The following is a 15,264-nucleotide window of genomic DNA, read 5'->3' on the forward strand; positions in this document are numbered from 1 at the left end:
AACGAAAACAATGCACTGTTGAAGCATTCAGTCAGATGTACTAGTTTTGCTAAATTCTAGTTTGGCAATTTAGAAGTTATTCACAAAACCAAACGGGAGGTGGTGGGAACTTCAAATAGAATGAAGTGAACTGAAATGGCAATTAAAATTAAATGCGACTGTGAAACCTGGTATTAATAAAAACATTTCTATTCTGCCTGTGTTGAAAACCAGAGCATTGGTTAGGTAAAAAAAGGGATATTTTATACCCAAGTTTTTAAAGATATGGTATTTTATTTAAAAATAGTGTTCTTTCACTTTAATTGTGTTAATTGACTGATTGGTACTGCTATTTATTCATGGACACTCAGTTGTAGAGGTATCCTGATGAAGTCTCAGAACTTACAGAGACGAAAGTGCTAAATACAGTGGATGGTGTTTTTTATAACACTTGAAAGTTTGGATTTTCTTCAGCACTTGGTTCAGCCTTACAACTGTTTTGTCAACTATTTCTGATTAGCCACAGGTTGCCCAGGCTTTTTTATTCAAAAATTAAAAGTGAATGGGTAAGATGGGTCCAAGGAGTGAAAAAGTGACATGTCAAGGGAAATACATGAACTATAAGAATGGTTTAATTCAATGTACACAAGTTAGAAAGTAGCTGAACTAATGAATAAAAGTGAGTGAACTGAAATTATGACACTGTATAACTATAGCATAATATAATGAGCCACATCTGAAGTACTGGTTACAGCTTTCGAGGACACACAACGTGAAAAAAGGCTAATACAAAGTCTAGTACAGGGCTAAAGGAAGGGATGAAACATTAGAAAATAAAAGCTGTAAAAAGCTGAGGGACAAGTATAAAAGGTAGCTCAACAGTAAGGGCCCTGTGCTTAGAAAGAGCTGTGCGGCATCTGGAAGAGGGCATTTCACATCAAACGTAAAACAATATTACTTCGCCAACAGGAAGACTAGGTCATAAAATACATTTACCCCTGGCTTAGGCAGTGCAAGTCAGAGAAGTGGAAAGCTGCAAAGGATTGAGCAAAAAAAGGATGGGACAAAGATGTGCATAGATTACAGCTATAAGTTTACAATCCTAAAACTTTCAACTTCCTATCCCAACCTCACCACATCTAAACATTCCCTTCTCACCTATTAAATCAAAACCCCTTCCCCTACTACCCTTCTCTTCCTGATGTACGTATCTCAATGTAAAACAGCATAGTTTTCATAGTTTAGTAGATTTACTATGTTGCACAACACAGTATTCCTTTACTAGGGTTCATAGCATGGTAAAATAACCATCACGCAGTACAAATGCTTTTACTGCCTGTGTACTCCTACTATGAGAAATTGAGAGACTTATTTTTTCCAGCCTTGCACTGATTAATCCTACAACTGCTTTTGTATCTTTGTGTTACCATTTTCTTAATGCAAACTACTGTGTAACAAACTTCTTACATTATCTTGTATCCTTTTTTTCAAATCTGGTTGTAAATCCTGGGCTGAGCCTAAAAACAGTCTACCTTGGATTGTGCTCAACAAAGACATAAATAAATAAAATAATAAGCCAACAATTAGAACCAAAAGACCACAATTTTTCTTGTATCAGAATCTTTATGTATATGTCACTTGTTAGCCTCCACCACCATGTAGTAATTTCTGGTGAGATATGAACACGTCTTCAGTTTCCAAGAGACATGAGGTATGATAACCACTTGTCATCAAAACCATATTAAGTTTCAAATGAGCCACTGTTTTCCACAATAAACGCAAATTGCACTGTTTTAAAATTATTAAAAATAAATAAATAAAAGCAGCAAGTAGTGTCTACCATGCATTATGGATAACTCAAGTGGCATAAACTTAAATGCTGGTGAGCCTGAAACTTCCAAGTCTGAACAAAATATCTAGACTTGGACAGCAGTTTTTCATTCGCTTTGAAATAATGCCAATATTTTTTTCTATAAGCTTTACAACTTCATCAACTGTTAAACAAATAAACAGAAAAGCACCATTTCATCATGAAGATATGACTAAAACCAGAATCCTCCCCTGCTGCCATTCAGCACCTCCCCCACAGATACTACTCCGTTTGTTCAGTGTAGCAGGCAGTCCATCATACTGGGTTACAATGATGATCATCACTTCTACAGTAACTGCACATTTATTACTCTAGTACATTTAATTTGCCTAAAATATACCAGCAGTCATCCTGAGCAGTTAATCTATAGTAAATTCAAAGAACTAAGACAAGGAATACAAAAAGTAAAGTCAGAATACCACCGCCTCCAGTAAAAAGTAGGTAGGTAGCAAAACAGTAATGAGACAACATGTAATGTTACAAATTAATTCAAACTGTATATGCCACAGAAATGGGTAGGAAAACACAGAAACAAGACACGCAAAGTAAGCCAAAGAAAACAAAAGTTATACACTTATAACTATAGACTTGTGCCATCTGCTTCCATTCTTCAACAGCTGCGTTACTGGATCTGACTCTGGCCACTCTCAGACTTTTGGATCAAATCCTCAGCCTCCTCCCCTTACCCATAACCACCTGCAAAGAGAGTTACCTCCGATTGAGTTTGCCCATAGAACATCATAAAGGAAATTACTCTGTCACAAAAACCCAAATACCTCATAGGATGAAACAGATTCCAAACTTAAAACTTGAAGAGTATATGATCAAGTCAAGGTATTCATAAGCACTGTCACTCCAGGAGCAATGGAGAAATTAAAGGATGGGGGAGGAGGGAGGGAAGTTCAGGAAAGACGGAATTACACAACACAGATCTATCATTATGGTACATACATAAATTTCATATCTGATATTTCTTCTGTCAGTTACTCAAGGGTTAGGACAGAGTCCCAAGCTACTATCAAACTTGGGAGTTCTTATAGAAGGACATTTCAGAGCACAACAGAACTAAAGAAAGCTCCTGACTGAGTGTAAATCCAGCTTGTAGAGCAAATGTAGTCAAGTGACACTCTGGAGAAGTCTGTAGATGTAGCCACATATTAAGAGGTCTAGGTAAGAACAAATCCTTCTCTCTGCAAACATGGGAAATGCAATCAGATAACCAGGGACAGAAAGTCATTTTTAGATACTCCCTTTCCCTGTTTGGCTATGGAAAAGGAAAACAACTGATCAGTCTTCCAAATACTCAGTGCAATGCACGTAAAAACAAAGTTGGTGATGCAAGTCCAGCAAATGTAACATGTTTTCAGAAGCCACCTTTGGAAGTACAGAAGGATTAACTCTTACAATAACTCTGTCCTTCTTAAAGACCAAATAATATCTGTGCAATAACCGAGACCTGGTTCCAGGCTCCAGAGAGCACCCCTGCAATACCAGGCTACAACTCTTAGCACACTTTTCGGCCACCAAACCAGGACTTAAACACTATAGGTGGAGGAGTGTCCATATTCACCAAGGATATTCACACCACCAGGCTAGTTGCCCAACACAATGCATCTGAAATTCTCCATTTGCAACAAACACTAGGTAAGACTGCAATCCAAACTGTAGCTTGCTACAGATCCCCCACTATACCTTTCTAAACATACTGGAAATATTAAGATACAACCAAACACCCTAATACTGGGTGATTTCAACTACCCTGGCATTAACTGGGAAAACTACTCATGTACCAACACCTTTGCCCAACAGTTCTTGGAATTCATAAATTCCAATGCCCTGGATCAACTAATCCATAGTCCCACCAGGGGCTCCAATACCCTAGACCTGGTTATTACCAACATGGGAAATCGATGATCCACACCTATGGTCAACCCCCTCATTGTTCAAGTCTGATCATAAGCTAATAACCCTTGACATCCACATCCCTCCCCCACCTCCCAGTAAGGAAACCTCCGTAATAAACTTCTCCATAGCCAACTTCATGCTACTCAAGTCAGAAGTGACAAACTTTATGACACCCACGCAGACGGGAACTGAAAGTTTGACTGCTGAATCCTACACTAAGGCACTGTACGAGCACATCCACTCGTGCATGATTCGTGCCATCCCAAATAGATCCAAGACGCTCTCCTCCAAAAAAGGAAGCCAATCTGGTGGTCCCCTGTCATAAACAAACTTTACAACAAAAGGAATAGACTGTTGCAGAAAAGATGACAATCCCAGGATGCAAAAAAACTCCCTTACCAGCCTCAGTAAGAAGTGGAGATCCCTCATAAAATCCTCCAAAGCTAGTTACGAAAATAAAATTGCCAAAGATTCCAAAGACAACCACAAGGCATTCTATAGCTATGTCAAGAATCTAAATGGCAATGCTCAGATCTGCTCTGAGCTACAACAGAATGGCATTAAACATAATGATTCCAAGGATATTGCCAATATTCTGGCAGATCGATTCAGTGCCAACTTCACTCCCCTCTCACCCCCAAAAGAGCCCATCACAATACTGAAAGATTGCCAGATTGCCAAATTCCAGTAATAACGGCCATACAGGTAAAAACTGCACTCCCCAAAGCTAAGAATACAGCATCCATGGGACCAGACAACATCACGGGCTGTGTACTGCATGAACTACAAAATGAACTGGCACCTCACCTAAGTGTCATGTTTAATCATAGCCTCACCTCAGGCTTTGTGTACACTGAGTGGTGCACAGCTACAGTTATCCCACTCCACAAGGGGGTATCCACCTTGGATCCTGGAACTACCACCCCCATCAGTCTTATGAGCTTGATCTGCAAGGCCATGGAACTAATAAAAACATTTGGCTACCTTCAAACACTGGACCCCACCCAGTTTAGGTTCATGAAGGGCCAATCTTGTCTCCTGAACCTGATTCACTTCTTTGAATCAGTCTCCAGAGCTGTGGACAAGGGTAAGGCGATCCACACAGCCTATCTGGACCTTGCCAAGGCCTTCAACACCATCCCCAACTCTGGAATCATAGATAAACTTACTAAGCTGGGCATTAATCCCTATGTCACTTGATGGGTTGGCAACTGGCTTACTGACAGAACCCACACTGTAAAAGTAGTCGACTCCAAATCCAGCTCCAGACAAGTGGAGTAACCTCAAGGTTCAGCCCTGGGACCTCTCTTGTTTGGCATCTACTTCTCTGAAGTACAGGTCAGCACTAAGGGACTCTGGCTAACAAAGTTCGCAGATGACTGCAAACTGGGAGCCATTATTGAATCCCCAAATGATGGGGATATTCTACAAAAGGGCCTTACAGAAACAGATGCTTGGTGCCAAAGCCATGGGCTCAAGCTCAGTGCCAAGAAATGTATAGTTATCCCCTTTGGGAAAGAACATGTACCTGTGAATTACCACATAGATGGCAGTACACTAAACACCGAAAGTGTGATAAGAGATTTAGGGACACAAGTGGACAGTGGCCTCACCTTTGATAACCACATCGCCACAACAGTCAGGAAAATCCTTCTATGTGGCACACCTCATCACTAAGGGCTTTTCATCCAGAAAAAAGTAGGTCATTGTCCCACTTTACTCATCCCTCATTAGATCCATTATAGAATACAATGCCCCATTTGGTATGTACCTCTCAAGACATCTGCAACAACTGGAAAGGCCACAGAAATACCTCACTAAAAGAATTATAGGCCTAAACCAGATGCCCTATGCTGACTGTCTAAAAAAAACTCCAGCTATACTGAGTCACATATAGTCTACTCAGAGGCGATCTCTGCTTAACATACAAGGGCATGTCAAACCCAGAGCTGTTGGACATGCTACACTTAAAGAAAGCCCAATCCCTCAGAGCCATACCCTCCAGGGATCTAAACCTTGTCATCACAATGAACAAAACATGTTGGAGGGATAGGTTCCTGACCCAGAGACTTCCCCAGACTCCGGAATAGGCTGCCCATACATGTCAAGCAGAGCACCTATTTGGCTCTCTTCAAAAGGAACTTTGACGATTGGATGGGAGACAGGAAATTGACCCTGGGGATCAAGTCAGTCACCCTGCTAGACAGGGGTCCAGGGAAGTAAATATTGTGGGAAGAAATAGCCAAGGAATTGTTATGACTAGGCTTGTATAGGCCCTAGGGCCGATAGCCTAGTACCAGCCTATGAACCTATGCAACCAGCTGTATTTTGTTTATTTTTTATATTTTTCCCCTTACAGATTTGTTTTTCAATTGAATTGTACAGGTTATAGGTCACATTAAAGGTGGGAAAAGTTTTTAAATGATTTACTGTGGTCTCATTTTTTTATCACAAAAACCTGGCATTTTAACAGTGGTGTGTACACTTTTTATATCCATTGTACGTTTCATTAGATCATTATTACAGTGTCCTAGGCTATGGAACAAATAACACAACTTAGAAAGCAAGCAGCCCCTGGAGAACAGTCCTAACAAAGCCTGCTCTAGACTTAGAGAAAAAAATCTAGCTTGTAGTACCTTACAAAGGTATGAACAAGATGACCAAGTTGCTGCCTCTAGTATATTTCTAGAGTCCACTCCTTTCCAAATTGCCAGAGAAGTAGCCAGAGCCCTAGTAGTCTGGGCCTTGTCTTTGACTGGAATTATTTTGTTTTGGTGAAAATAGCAAAAAGCAGCAGCATGGGACAGCCATTTGGAAATAGTCTGTTTAGATACAGGTTGTCCCTTTTTCTTACTTGCATAGGAAACGAAGGAGACACAAAGTTGATCAGAAGTCTTTGCTCTGTCAATGTAGTATCAGAGTTGCCTGTGGACATCCACAGCATGTAGAACTTTTCTCGGTTTTCTTTCCAGATCGAAAAATATATGAATAGCCTGATTTAATGTAACATACGAAACAACCTTAGGCATGAAGGAAGAATTTATTCTCAAAGTTACCCTACCTTTGTGAAAAATGGGATAAGGATGATTCACCACAAGAATCTCTAACACATACTCCTCTTGAAGAAGTCTAAATTATAGTAAGAACTTCAAATCAGCATTGTGAAGAAGAGGTTCAAAAGTAAATGGTGTAAGATTTCTGCAACAAAATCAAGATGTCAAGCAAGAGTAAACTGTCTTACTAGTTGGACAGATAACATCCCTTCAAAAACCATTTCATAAGAGACAGGAAAGAAAGGGAGGGATCTAAGGGCAGACAAGCAGATATGGCCTAGAGATGCATCATAATAGAAAAGTGGACAATAACTCACACAAATCGTGAAGAATCAGAAGTCTGAGCCTCAAAAGCACCCAGGTTATGGGAATGGTACCCAAAAAAAAAAAAAAAAAGTTTCAACTTCCCCATATGTGACTTTCTAGTAGCAGGTTTTTTGCTGCCCTCAGAGCAAAGGTGTCTAAAAGGAATTAGGATTCTATCATCCAAACAATGAACTGAAGAAGATGGCGGTTGGGGTATATCAAGCTTCTCTGTCCTAAGTGAGTAAGCCTATTCTGTGAAGAAGCTTGTGTTAATTTCCCTTGGTTATTTTCAAAATACTGGAGAACCACTGCTACCTGGGACAAAAGGGGGATAACCACAATTACCTTTGGAGGGTCCCACCAAATCTTTAGAACACTAGCCATCACAGGAAAGGGTGGAAAAGCATAAAGAAACGTTCTGGTCCATTTGAATAAAAATACATCTTTCATCTAGGCCTGCATGCAAGTCCTACAGCAGGAGGTCTTCAACTGTCTGTGTTAATCTACAGATAATGCCAGCTGAAAAACGAGTCCACTGCTTCATGGCAGCATATCAAGTTGCCGTGGTGCTTGGACTGATAATAATCTAATGGCTGCCATTATTTTACGCTCGATAAGTGGTGCTTCTGTTGTTTAACGAGTGTAAAATATATATAACACAGAAACATTTTTTTAAAAATTGTGTGTTTATGTCTGTGTCAGTGTATAATTGTGCATGTCAGTGAAAGCAAGAGTGAATAAGCCATTATTCTACAGCCGCTAAACAATTTTGCTGTTTAGCAAGTGCAAAAACTAATGAAACAGAAAAAGTGTGCATGTGTTGATGTGTGTGTGTGTATTCTTGGATGCATAAAAGCGAGGTGTGAGTGAGAGAGAGAAGAGCGAAAGTGACTGAGCACTGATAGCAGCAGCATTAGAGAGGTTTGTGTACTTCTCCAACTTTAACTTCAAATATCCAGATAAAGCCTAAAATACAATGGGTACAAATGCTCAAAACAGGAATCACAAAGTTGCTTGAATACTAGGTGTGTTGGCATGCATTTTCTGAAGTGCAAGTGTGTGTGTGTGTGTGTGTGTGTGTGTGTGTGTGTGTGTGTGTGTGTGTGTGTGTGTGTGTGTGTGTTTATGTGTGTGTGAGAGAGAGGGAGATCGATAGGCCAGTGGCAGCAGCAGTAAAGAGGTTTGCATGCCTCTCGACCTTCTAGCTCAAGAAATCTGGATAAAGTCTGAAATAAAGGTGGGAAACAAAGACTCAAAAATAGCAACAGATTTTAAATGCTGTTCTTACAAAATTACAGAATAGCTTGTATAACAGGATTTGTGTTAACATGAATTTTCTGAAGGAAATAAAATCTGAAAGTCAAATGTATGTCATTATTTAGTGACTTCAGTCCCCAATCACTGGCAAAAAACACACATTTGGGAGGAAGGGACCATAAACAGAGTAAATATCTACATGTTTTAAAAAATGATATATTTTGGATGTAATATGCTTCCTCCAACACCATTTATACATACTACAGTAACTCTGAAACATTAGGCAGTGGAACTATTTTATATCAAAAATATATAGAAAAATAATATAGCAAAAAAAAAATAAGTTAAACAACAATTTTAGAGAAAGCCCACTCTCTAAGTGCAATAATGCCTTCCTTTGATGTCTAACATCTTCAGGGTTCCCTTCAGAAAATGGACTTCTGTCCAATAAAGCTAACATGATTTACAGTCTGTAAATACACAAGTAGATATTGTCCACGTACAATATAATTTATACACGTGTACGCTCATGTATGGATTCATGCTTATATACGTGTGTTTTGTGTGTCTTTATGTGTATTAGCATTTATGCATACACATACATGTAAAACCATGGAACAAAGCAGGAGCCCACATTTAAGTGATACTACCAACATACTTTGAGTAAACATATTAACCTTGCTGATGTTGCAGACCTCATTACTCTGAATTTCAAAATGGACCAAAAAACATATTCTTAATATAGCACCAACCTTTTTCTCATTTGATAACTTGCTGTTAGGAAACTAAAATCAGTATATCATGAAGCAGTTTAGAAAAACAAAGTGTAATTTGCCAACCAGTCAAACTGTTTCCTGCCGATTGCCCAGCTCTGCAGTTATGTAAGTGATCAGGAGTTGAAATGAGAGCTGCTGGGAAGCCATTCTGTGATTTAACTTCAGGTTTTAAACTATGACATTTATCTAGGAAATAATCCAAATAGGGCTGCTTTGTACTTTTGTAGAGCACTATGTCTGTCGCACAGCAACAAAAATCTTTCTGTAATTCACAGTTGTTAGGGACAACATTTTCCTGCAGTGACCCTTCTTGGTACTTACCATCATTATTTTTGTGAAAGTGGAGTTTTATGAGATTCTTGACATCAAGTTTCTAGAGAAACGGAAAAAGATAACACTATAATATCACACAAGTAATAAAAAACTGAACAATCAAGTTCTACAAACTTAAACTGCCATTCACTCATTCTAAGTTTAAACAATAAAAATGTTTTGCGTTGCCTGGTGTAATTCTGAAAGGAAAAATAAATAAAATGTATTTTTTCACTACATCAACTATTTAAATATAATGTGAACTTAAAATAGTAGGAACACAACTACTAGCAGATAAATATAATGTGAACTTAAAAAGGGTAGGAACACGACTACTAGCAGATTCTGGTGCCCTACTTTTATAAGCTGAATGCTAATTTTTGCAAAAGACCATTCACCTTGCAAAAATTACAGCTGTGTAAGATGCTTAGTACAACTGCTGATCATTGAGAAAAAAACTTTTGCAGAAGTATATCAAACACAACTTCACTGCATCATCAGTCACTATCTGACATTTTTTCCAAAGCAGCTAATGGACCATGCTCTCTCAAGGAAACATTCTCTCTACGGATAGTAACTGTGCTTGTTTGGGATAGCTTCACTGACTTACAAGTATTAAGCTCTGACTAAAATGCAGGTGATCACAGTTTTGATTAGTGACTCAGACTCTTGCTGAAACAATTTGGGGAAACAGAAGAAAGATGTGGCTTTGCCTGTTCACTGTCGTTGGGAGCCGGGGTTGGGATATAAAAAATGCAGAAGGTTCTTCTAGCTGCATTGGAGACAAACCCTAGCATGCAGGCAAACCATCAGGTGTTGTGCAGTGTCATCACCTATGGGGCCAGTGCAGGGATGCATCTAAACTACAGGGGGATGTACAGGGGTTGTGCTGCTGCAGCAGTGTGCAACCATCAAAACATATAAAAAGTGGTATTTCAATTTAAAAATGTGTTGAACTTTGTGAATCTTGTACATATTACCTGTGCCAAATGTAACTTACATATTATATAGACAGATCTGGAATGTCACTTCCACCTTCATTGCCATCAGGATTAACACACTATTAAAAATTTTCCAAAGCTACAATTACCGGGCCCCTCCCTGTCTGTCCACAATACTGTGAGACAAAGAATCCGGCAAAAGTGTCACACAAGAAATAGAAATAAAGATGTAGTGCAATACAAGCCTATGTGCAAAGGAAAGCAAATACAAGGACAGAGGAAGGGTTTGAAGATGAAGATCAAACTGCTAAGCCAGATCTACCACTATGGTAAGCAAGTTTGTCTCTGAAGAGTGGGAGTTACTTCATTAATTTCAGGAAGTCCCAAGCTTAGTGTCTTGGGATAGCTTCTCTAGGGATCATGTCTCTAAACTGCAAACATGTAACAGGCCCTCAACTGGAGATCAGATCCATGTTAAACACAGTGCAGGAGTGTGAAACTCTGTCTATATAATAAATAAGTAAAACAGCATCACAGGATACACTCTTGGGAAATAACCAGAGTTCAGGGAATTAACTGTGGGAGAGCAGAAATGACCAAATACTGTATACTCTACAAATGAGTATGTAAGGCTTACATAGACAACAGATGATGCCTAACGGAAGCGGTTAAATATAGCCAGCATCACCAGTCCTCTGTAAATGAGCAGAAGATGGGCAAAAGATAGGTACAAGTCTGCAAATATATGGTAAGCCACCCTGTAACTTGGAACCAAAAAATGATTTTTCAAATTCAGTAAATAAGTAACAAACACAAATGGAGACCAAAATACAAATGGCCAAGCTGCTAGAAGGCCAGCTCTTTATGTTACTCAGCACCATCCTCAAGCATTCTTTACTTCTTCAGCACAGAATCACGGACTTAAATAAGCCATTTAGCATTGTAAAATAAAAACATTAGATAAAAGAACACAACTAACGTTTCAATGATTTTGCTTTAAGATAATTAAATTAAAAGAATCATGTGGCAGGGCAGTTCTAGCCACCCATCAGTGTAAACACAGGCTTTAAGGGATGGTCACTGTTGATATAGCACCCTGAACTCATGCACAAACTGGGAAAAAGATGATCGATGCAAACCATGCTACTGGGAATAGCTGGAACACAAGATTTTAAAGCCACCTAAATTCCTTTACATACAACAGATTATCAGCATTCTCTCCTCTAAAATCATACCCTACACTAACTAAAACAAAAAATATAAACTGAATGAAATTATTTCAAGTCAAAGTATGCTTACATAAATGTTAGCAAACATTTTGTGTCTAAATAATGGCAGTACTCATATATTCTAGCTTTAATTATGTGCCATTCCTACCCATTTAAAAAATAGTATCACACACAGAACAGCTGCCAATTTACAAGTATTTTAAGCATCTCAAAAGTGACAGCAAAGCATTTTTTTTTAATTAAAATGGTTGTCTCCCAAATAGCTCCCTGCACACTCAAGACAAAAACCTGCTTGAAGTGTATAAAGCAAAACAAGTATGGGGCAAAGATTATACTCACACTGCATATCCAAACTGTGGAAATCTATCCCAAATTGAATCCGAATTATATCTAGCCTACACGTATTTAAGTCCCCTTTCAAAGAATTTCTCACCAACTCATGGCTATGCCCATGCAACTGACCTGTGTGATTTATATTAATAAATACTAACCTCTTATCATACTATATATCTATACCTTTCAACACCTACCCTCTCACCACTCTTAGACTGGACTTGAACATTTTTTTATTTTTACTTCTTAGCATAGTAGTCTATGCTTCTTATACTTTATGATTGTCATATTTAATAGTCATTTTTTTATTTTTATATCAGTGGTGTCTTCTCATGCTTTACTGTATCCTATGTATTCCACTATCAAACTGTATGCATATATGCGGTTTTTAATTACATTTGTACTTGTGTTTTATTTGATGTCATTTAACTCTCTGGAGCTTTTTTTCCCCTGGCCTGCACTGAAAATCAGTATTTATTACCCGCTCAAACTTTCCCAATAAACAAATATCAATTTGTCAGGCCCCAGTGGCCTAATGGATAAGGCATTGGCCTCCTAAGTCAAGGATTGTGGGTTCAAATCCCATCTGGGGTGATATAATTTTAAGGGTGGGAGGATGACATAATGGTTAAGGTATTTACCTTAAAGACACAAGGTGCAAGGTTTGATTCTCACATGGGGTAACTGGCTAGTCTTCAAATGGCCCAAAAAGGGCAGTTAGCCTAGTACTAACCTATGAACCTATAAATAAATAAAACGTCTTCTACCAATCTGAAGAAGACACATGATGAAAATGTTTTATCGCCTTTATTAAATTATTAGTTAAGACACAGGCATTTGTACATAAATAGAAAACAAACAAGATTACTTCCCTTTACACATTATATATATCATACATTTTTCTTTATTAACAAGTCTTTGAAGTCCATAATTGCATAAATTGTTCAAATGCTTGCCTTCCCTTAAACCTCACTCCCCTTCCTGAACATTATACCACATGTACTGCCCCCACAAATACCATTTCTATGTAATTTGCTCATTTCCTTTTCTAAACTTCACACTACTCAAGACTGGTGTGGTATCCTTCAAGGCCCCTGAGCCAGAGGAAACCACAACCCAAGCTGCGGAAGCCCTTACAAATGCCTTCTATGAACACCTCCAGGACTGCATGGATCAGGCAATCCCAAATAAAACCAAGACTCTTTCCACAAAGGGCAAACATCCAGTCTGGTGGACCCCAGCCATTAACAAACTTTACAATAAGAGGAGAAAGCTATTACATGATAGAACAAAATCCATAAAAGGGAAGTCACCCCTGATCATTATTAGTAAAAATACGAGCACTCATAAAATCAACTAAGGCCAATTTTGAGAGAAAAATTGCCATGGATTCAAAGGACAATCATAAGGCCTTTTTCAGCTATGTTAGGAACCTGGGTGGAAACTCCCAGATATGCTCAGAATTAGTCCAAAATGATACAAAAATCACTGAACCCACAGACATTGCCAACATACTGGCAGACAGGTTCAGTGCAAACTTCACCCCTCTCCCCTAAAGGAGAGATAACTATCCCAGCCGAGTGTAGCCTCCCGGACATCTCAAATGCGCAGGTGAAAGCTGCTCTCTCTAAAGCTAAAAACACAGCATCTGGCAGATGTAATAGCCACTAGGAATAAAGTTTTCCAAGAAAGATATTTCAGGGAACAAGAAACAGCTGGCTCGAAGGGGAAGAATCAAGGATGTCAGCACTAAATTTAGATCCCACTGAGGAGGAGGATTCCTGATTGGAGGCTTTAGTAGGAAAATTCCTTTCAAGAAGGCCCTGCAGAGCCTATGGGACATAATATTATGATCTGCTATCCGACATGAAAATTAGAAATAGCAGCCAACTGAACTCTGACTGTGGAAGAAGAGGAGCCTGCATGAAAAATCTCTGCTAAGAAGTCCAGAACTGCCTGAACAGGGGCAGTAAAAGGATCAATATTTTGGGCCTTAGCCCAATAAGAGAAACGTTCCATTTGCTTGTGTAAATCCTCCTGGTAGAGGATTTTAGTGAACCTACTATGATATCTCTAACTGGGTTAGAGATCAAAGGAAGCCTGGCTAAGGAAGGAAGTGGAGCAACCATGCTGTGAGGTTGAGAGAAGGGATTGACCGGTGCAGCTGACCGGATTGGTGAATCAGTAGATCTGGCACTGGGTCCAGATGCCACGGCTGCACCAAAAGGTGATGATGGAGGAACGGGAACCAAACTTGTCGAGGCCAGTAAGGGGCAATGAGAATCAATTTGGCTCTCAAAACGGTAGCTTTCTGGATCACCTGAGGGATCAGAGGAAATGGAGGAAGGCATAAAGAAGTCCCTGGGGCCAATCCTGGGTCAGAGCGTCTCTGGGGATGGCCTGATAGAGGAAGAGGCTGAAGAAGTCTGGACATTTGCTGTTTTGGGGAGTAGCAAAAGATCGCAACATGGAACCCCATTCCAGAAAAATCTCTTCCGCTATGGATTGCTTGAGAGACCACTCGTGAGGCATGAGAATAGCTCTGCTCAATCTGTCCGCTATAATGTTGGTTTCCCAGGGATATGCGTTGCTACCAGAAACCGATGAGAGGAGATCGCCCACTGCCATAGTCTGAGCGCTTCTCGACACAAGGGGTAGGACTTGGTTCCGCCCTGTTTGTTGATATACCAAACTACAGACATGTTGTCTGTGTGGACTGCAATTGTCCCTACGGGAAGAAAGTCGTTGAGGGCTTGCAGCGTTAAAAGCACTGCTCTCATCTCCAGGACATTTATGTGCAGATGGTACTCGAACGGTTGCCACGTCCCATGAACCATCCTGCCCTGATAATGACCCCCCCCACCCGATCAGGGAGGCATCCGTGGTGACAGTGGCTATCGGGACGGAGGTACAAAGCGCCTGCCTTGGTGAACCTGAGACGATGTGATCCACCAAGCAAGATGTTCTTTGCATGTTTGTGTCACCAGAATCTGGTGACGCATTGGGAGTTGCTGGTATGACCACTGTGTGAACAGCATCCACTGAAGGAGGCGCATGTAGAATCGAGCCAGGGAAGAAGAGTGATGGCGCAGCCATAAGACCTAATACCTTTAGAACCATTCTGGCCTGTACCTTCTTGCTGGCCAGAATGATCCTGACATGAGTCTGAATGTCTGAAACTCTTTGTTCTGTAAGGGTAGCTGACATCCGAACAGTGTTTAAGTTTGCGCCTATGAAGGTAATAGACTGGCAGGGCGATAAGGATGACTTTTCGTAGTTGACTGAGATGCCCAAATGAGAACA

The 15,264-nt window shown here is 39.8% G+C and overlaps 1 protein-coding gene and 1 non-coding gene across 2 annotated transcripts in view; one reads left to right on the top strand and one right to left on the bottom strand.

The window, feature by feature from the left end:
• Positions 1 to 15,264, bottom strand: part of PPIL2 (peptidylprolyl isomerase like 2) — a gene marked incomplete in the record, with an annotated part of 2,081,325 nt that overhangs the window by 1,612,592 nt on the left and 453,469 nt on the right. Inside the window, 1 exon segment of the mRNA XM_044068775.1 lies at positions 9,468 to 9,519. Within this exon segment, the coding sequence (XP_043924710.1) occupies positions 9,468 to 9,519 (52 nt within the window).
• TRNAR-CCU lies at positions 12,483 to 12,555 on the top strand. The gene has a single exon. It is a non-coding gene; the product is annotated as a tRNA-Arg (tRNA).

The sequence above is a fragment of the Protopterus annectens genome, chromosome 4.part0, assembly GCF_019279795.1.
Source record: "Protopterus annectens isolate FY-2018-M chromosome 4.part0, PAN1.0, whole genome shotgun sequence".
In the NCBI taxonomy this organism is placed as follows: Eukaryota; Metazoa; Chordata; order Ceratodontiformes; family Protopteridae; genus Protopterus; species Protopterus annectens.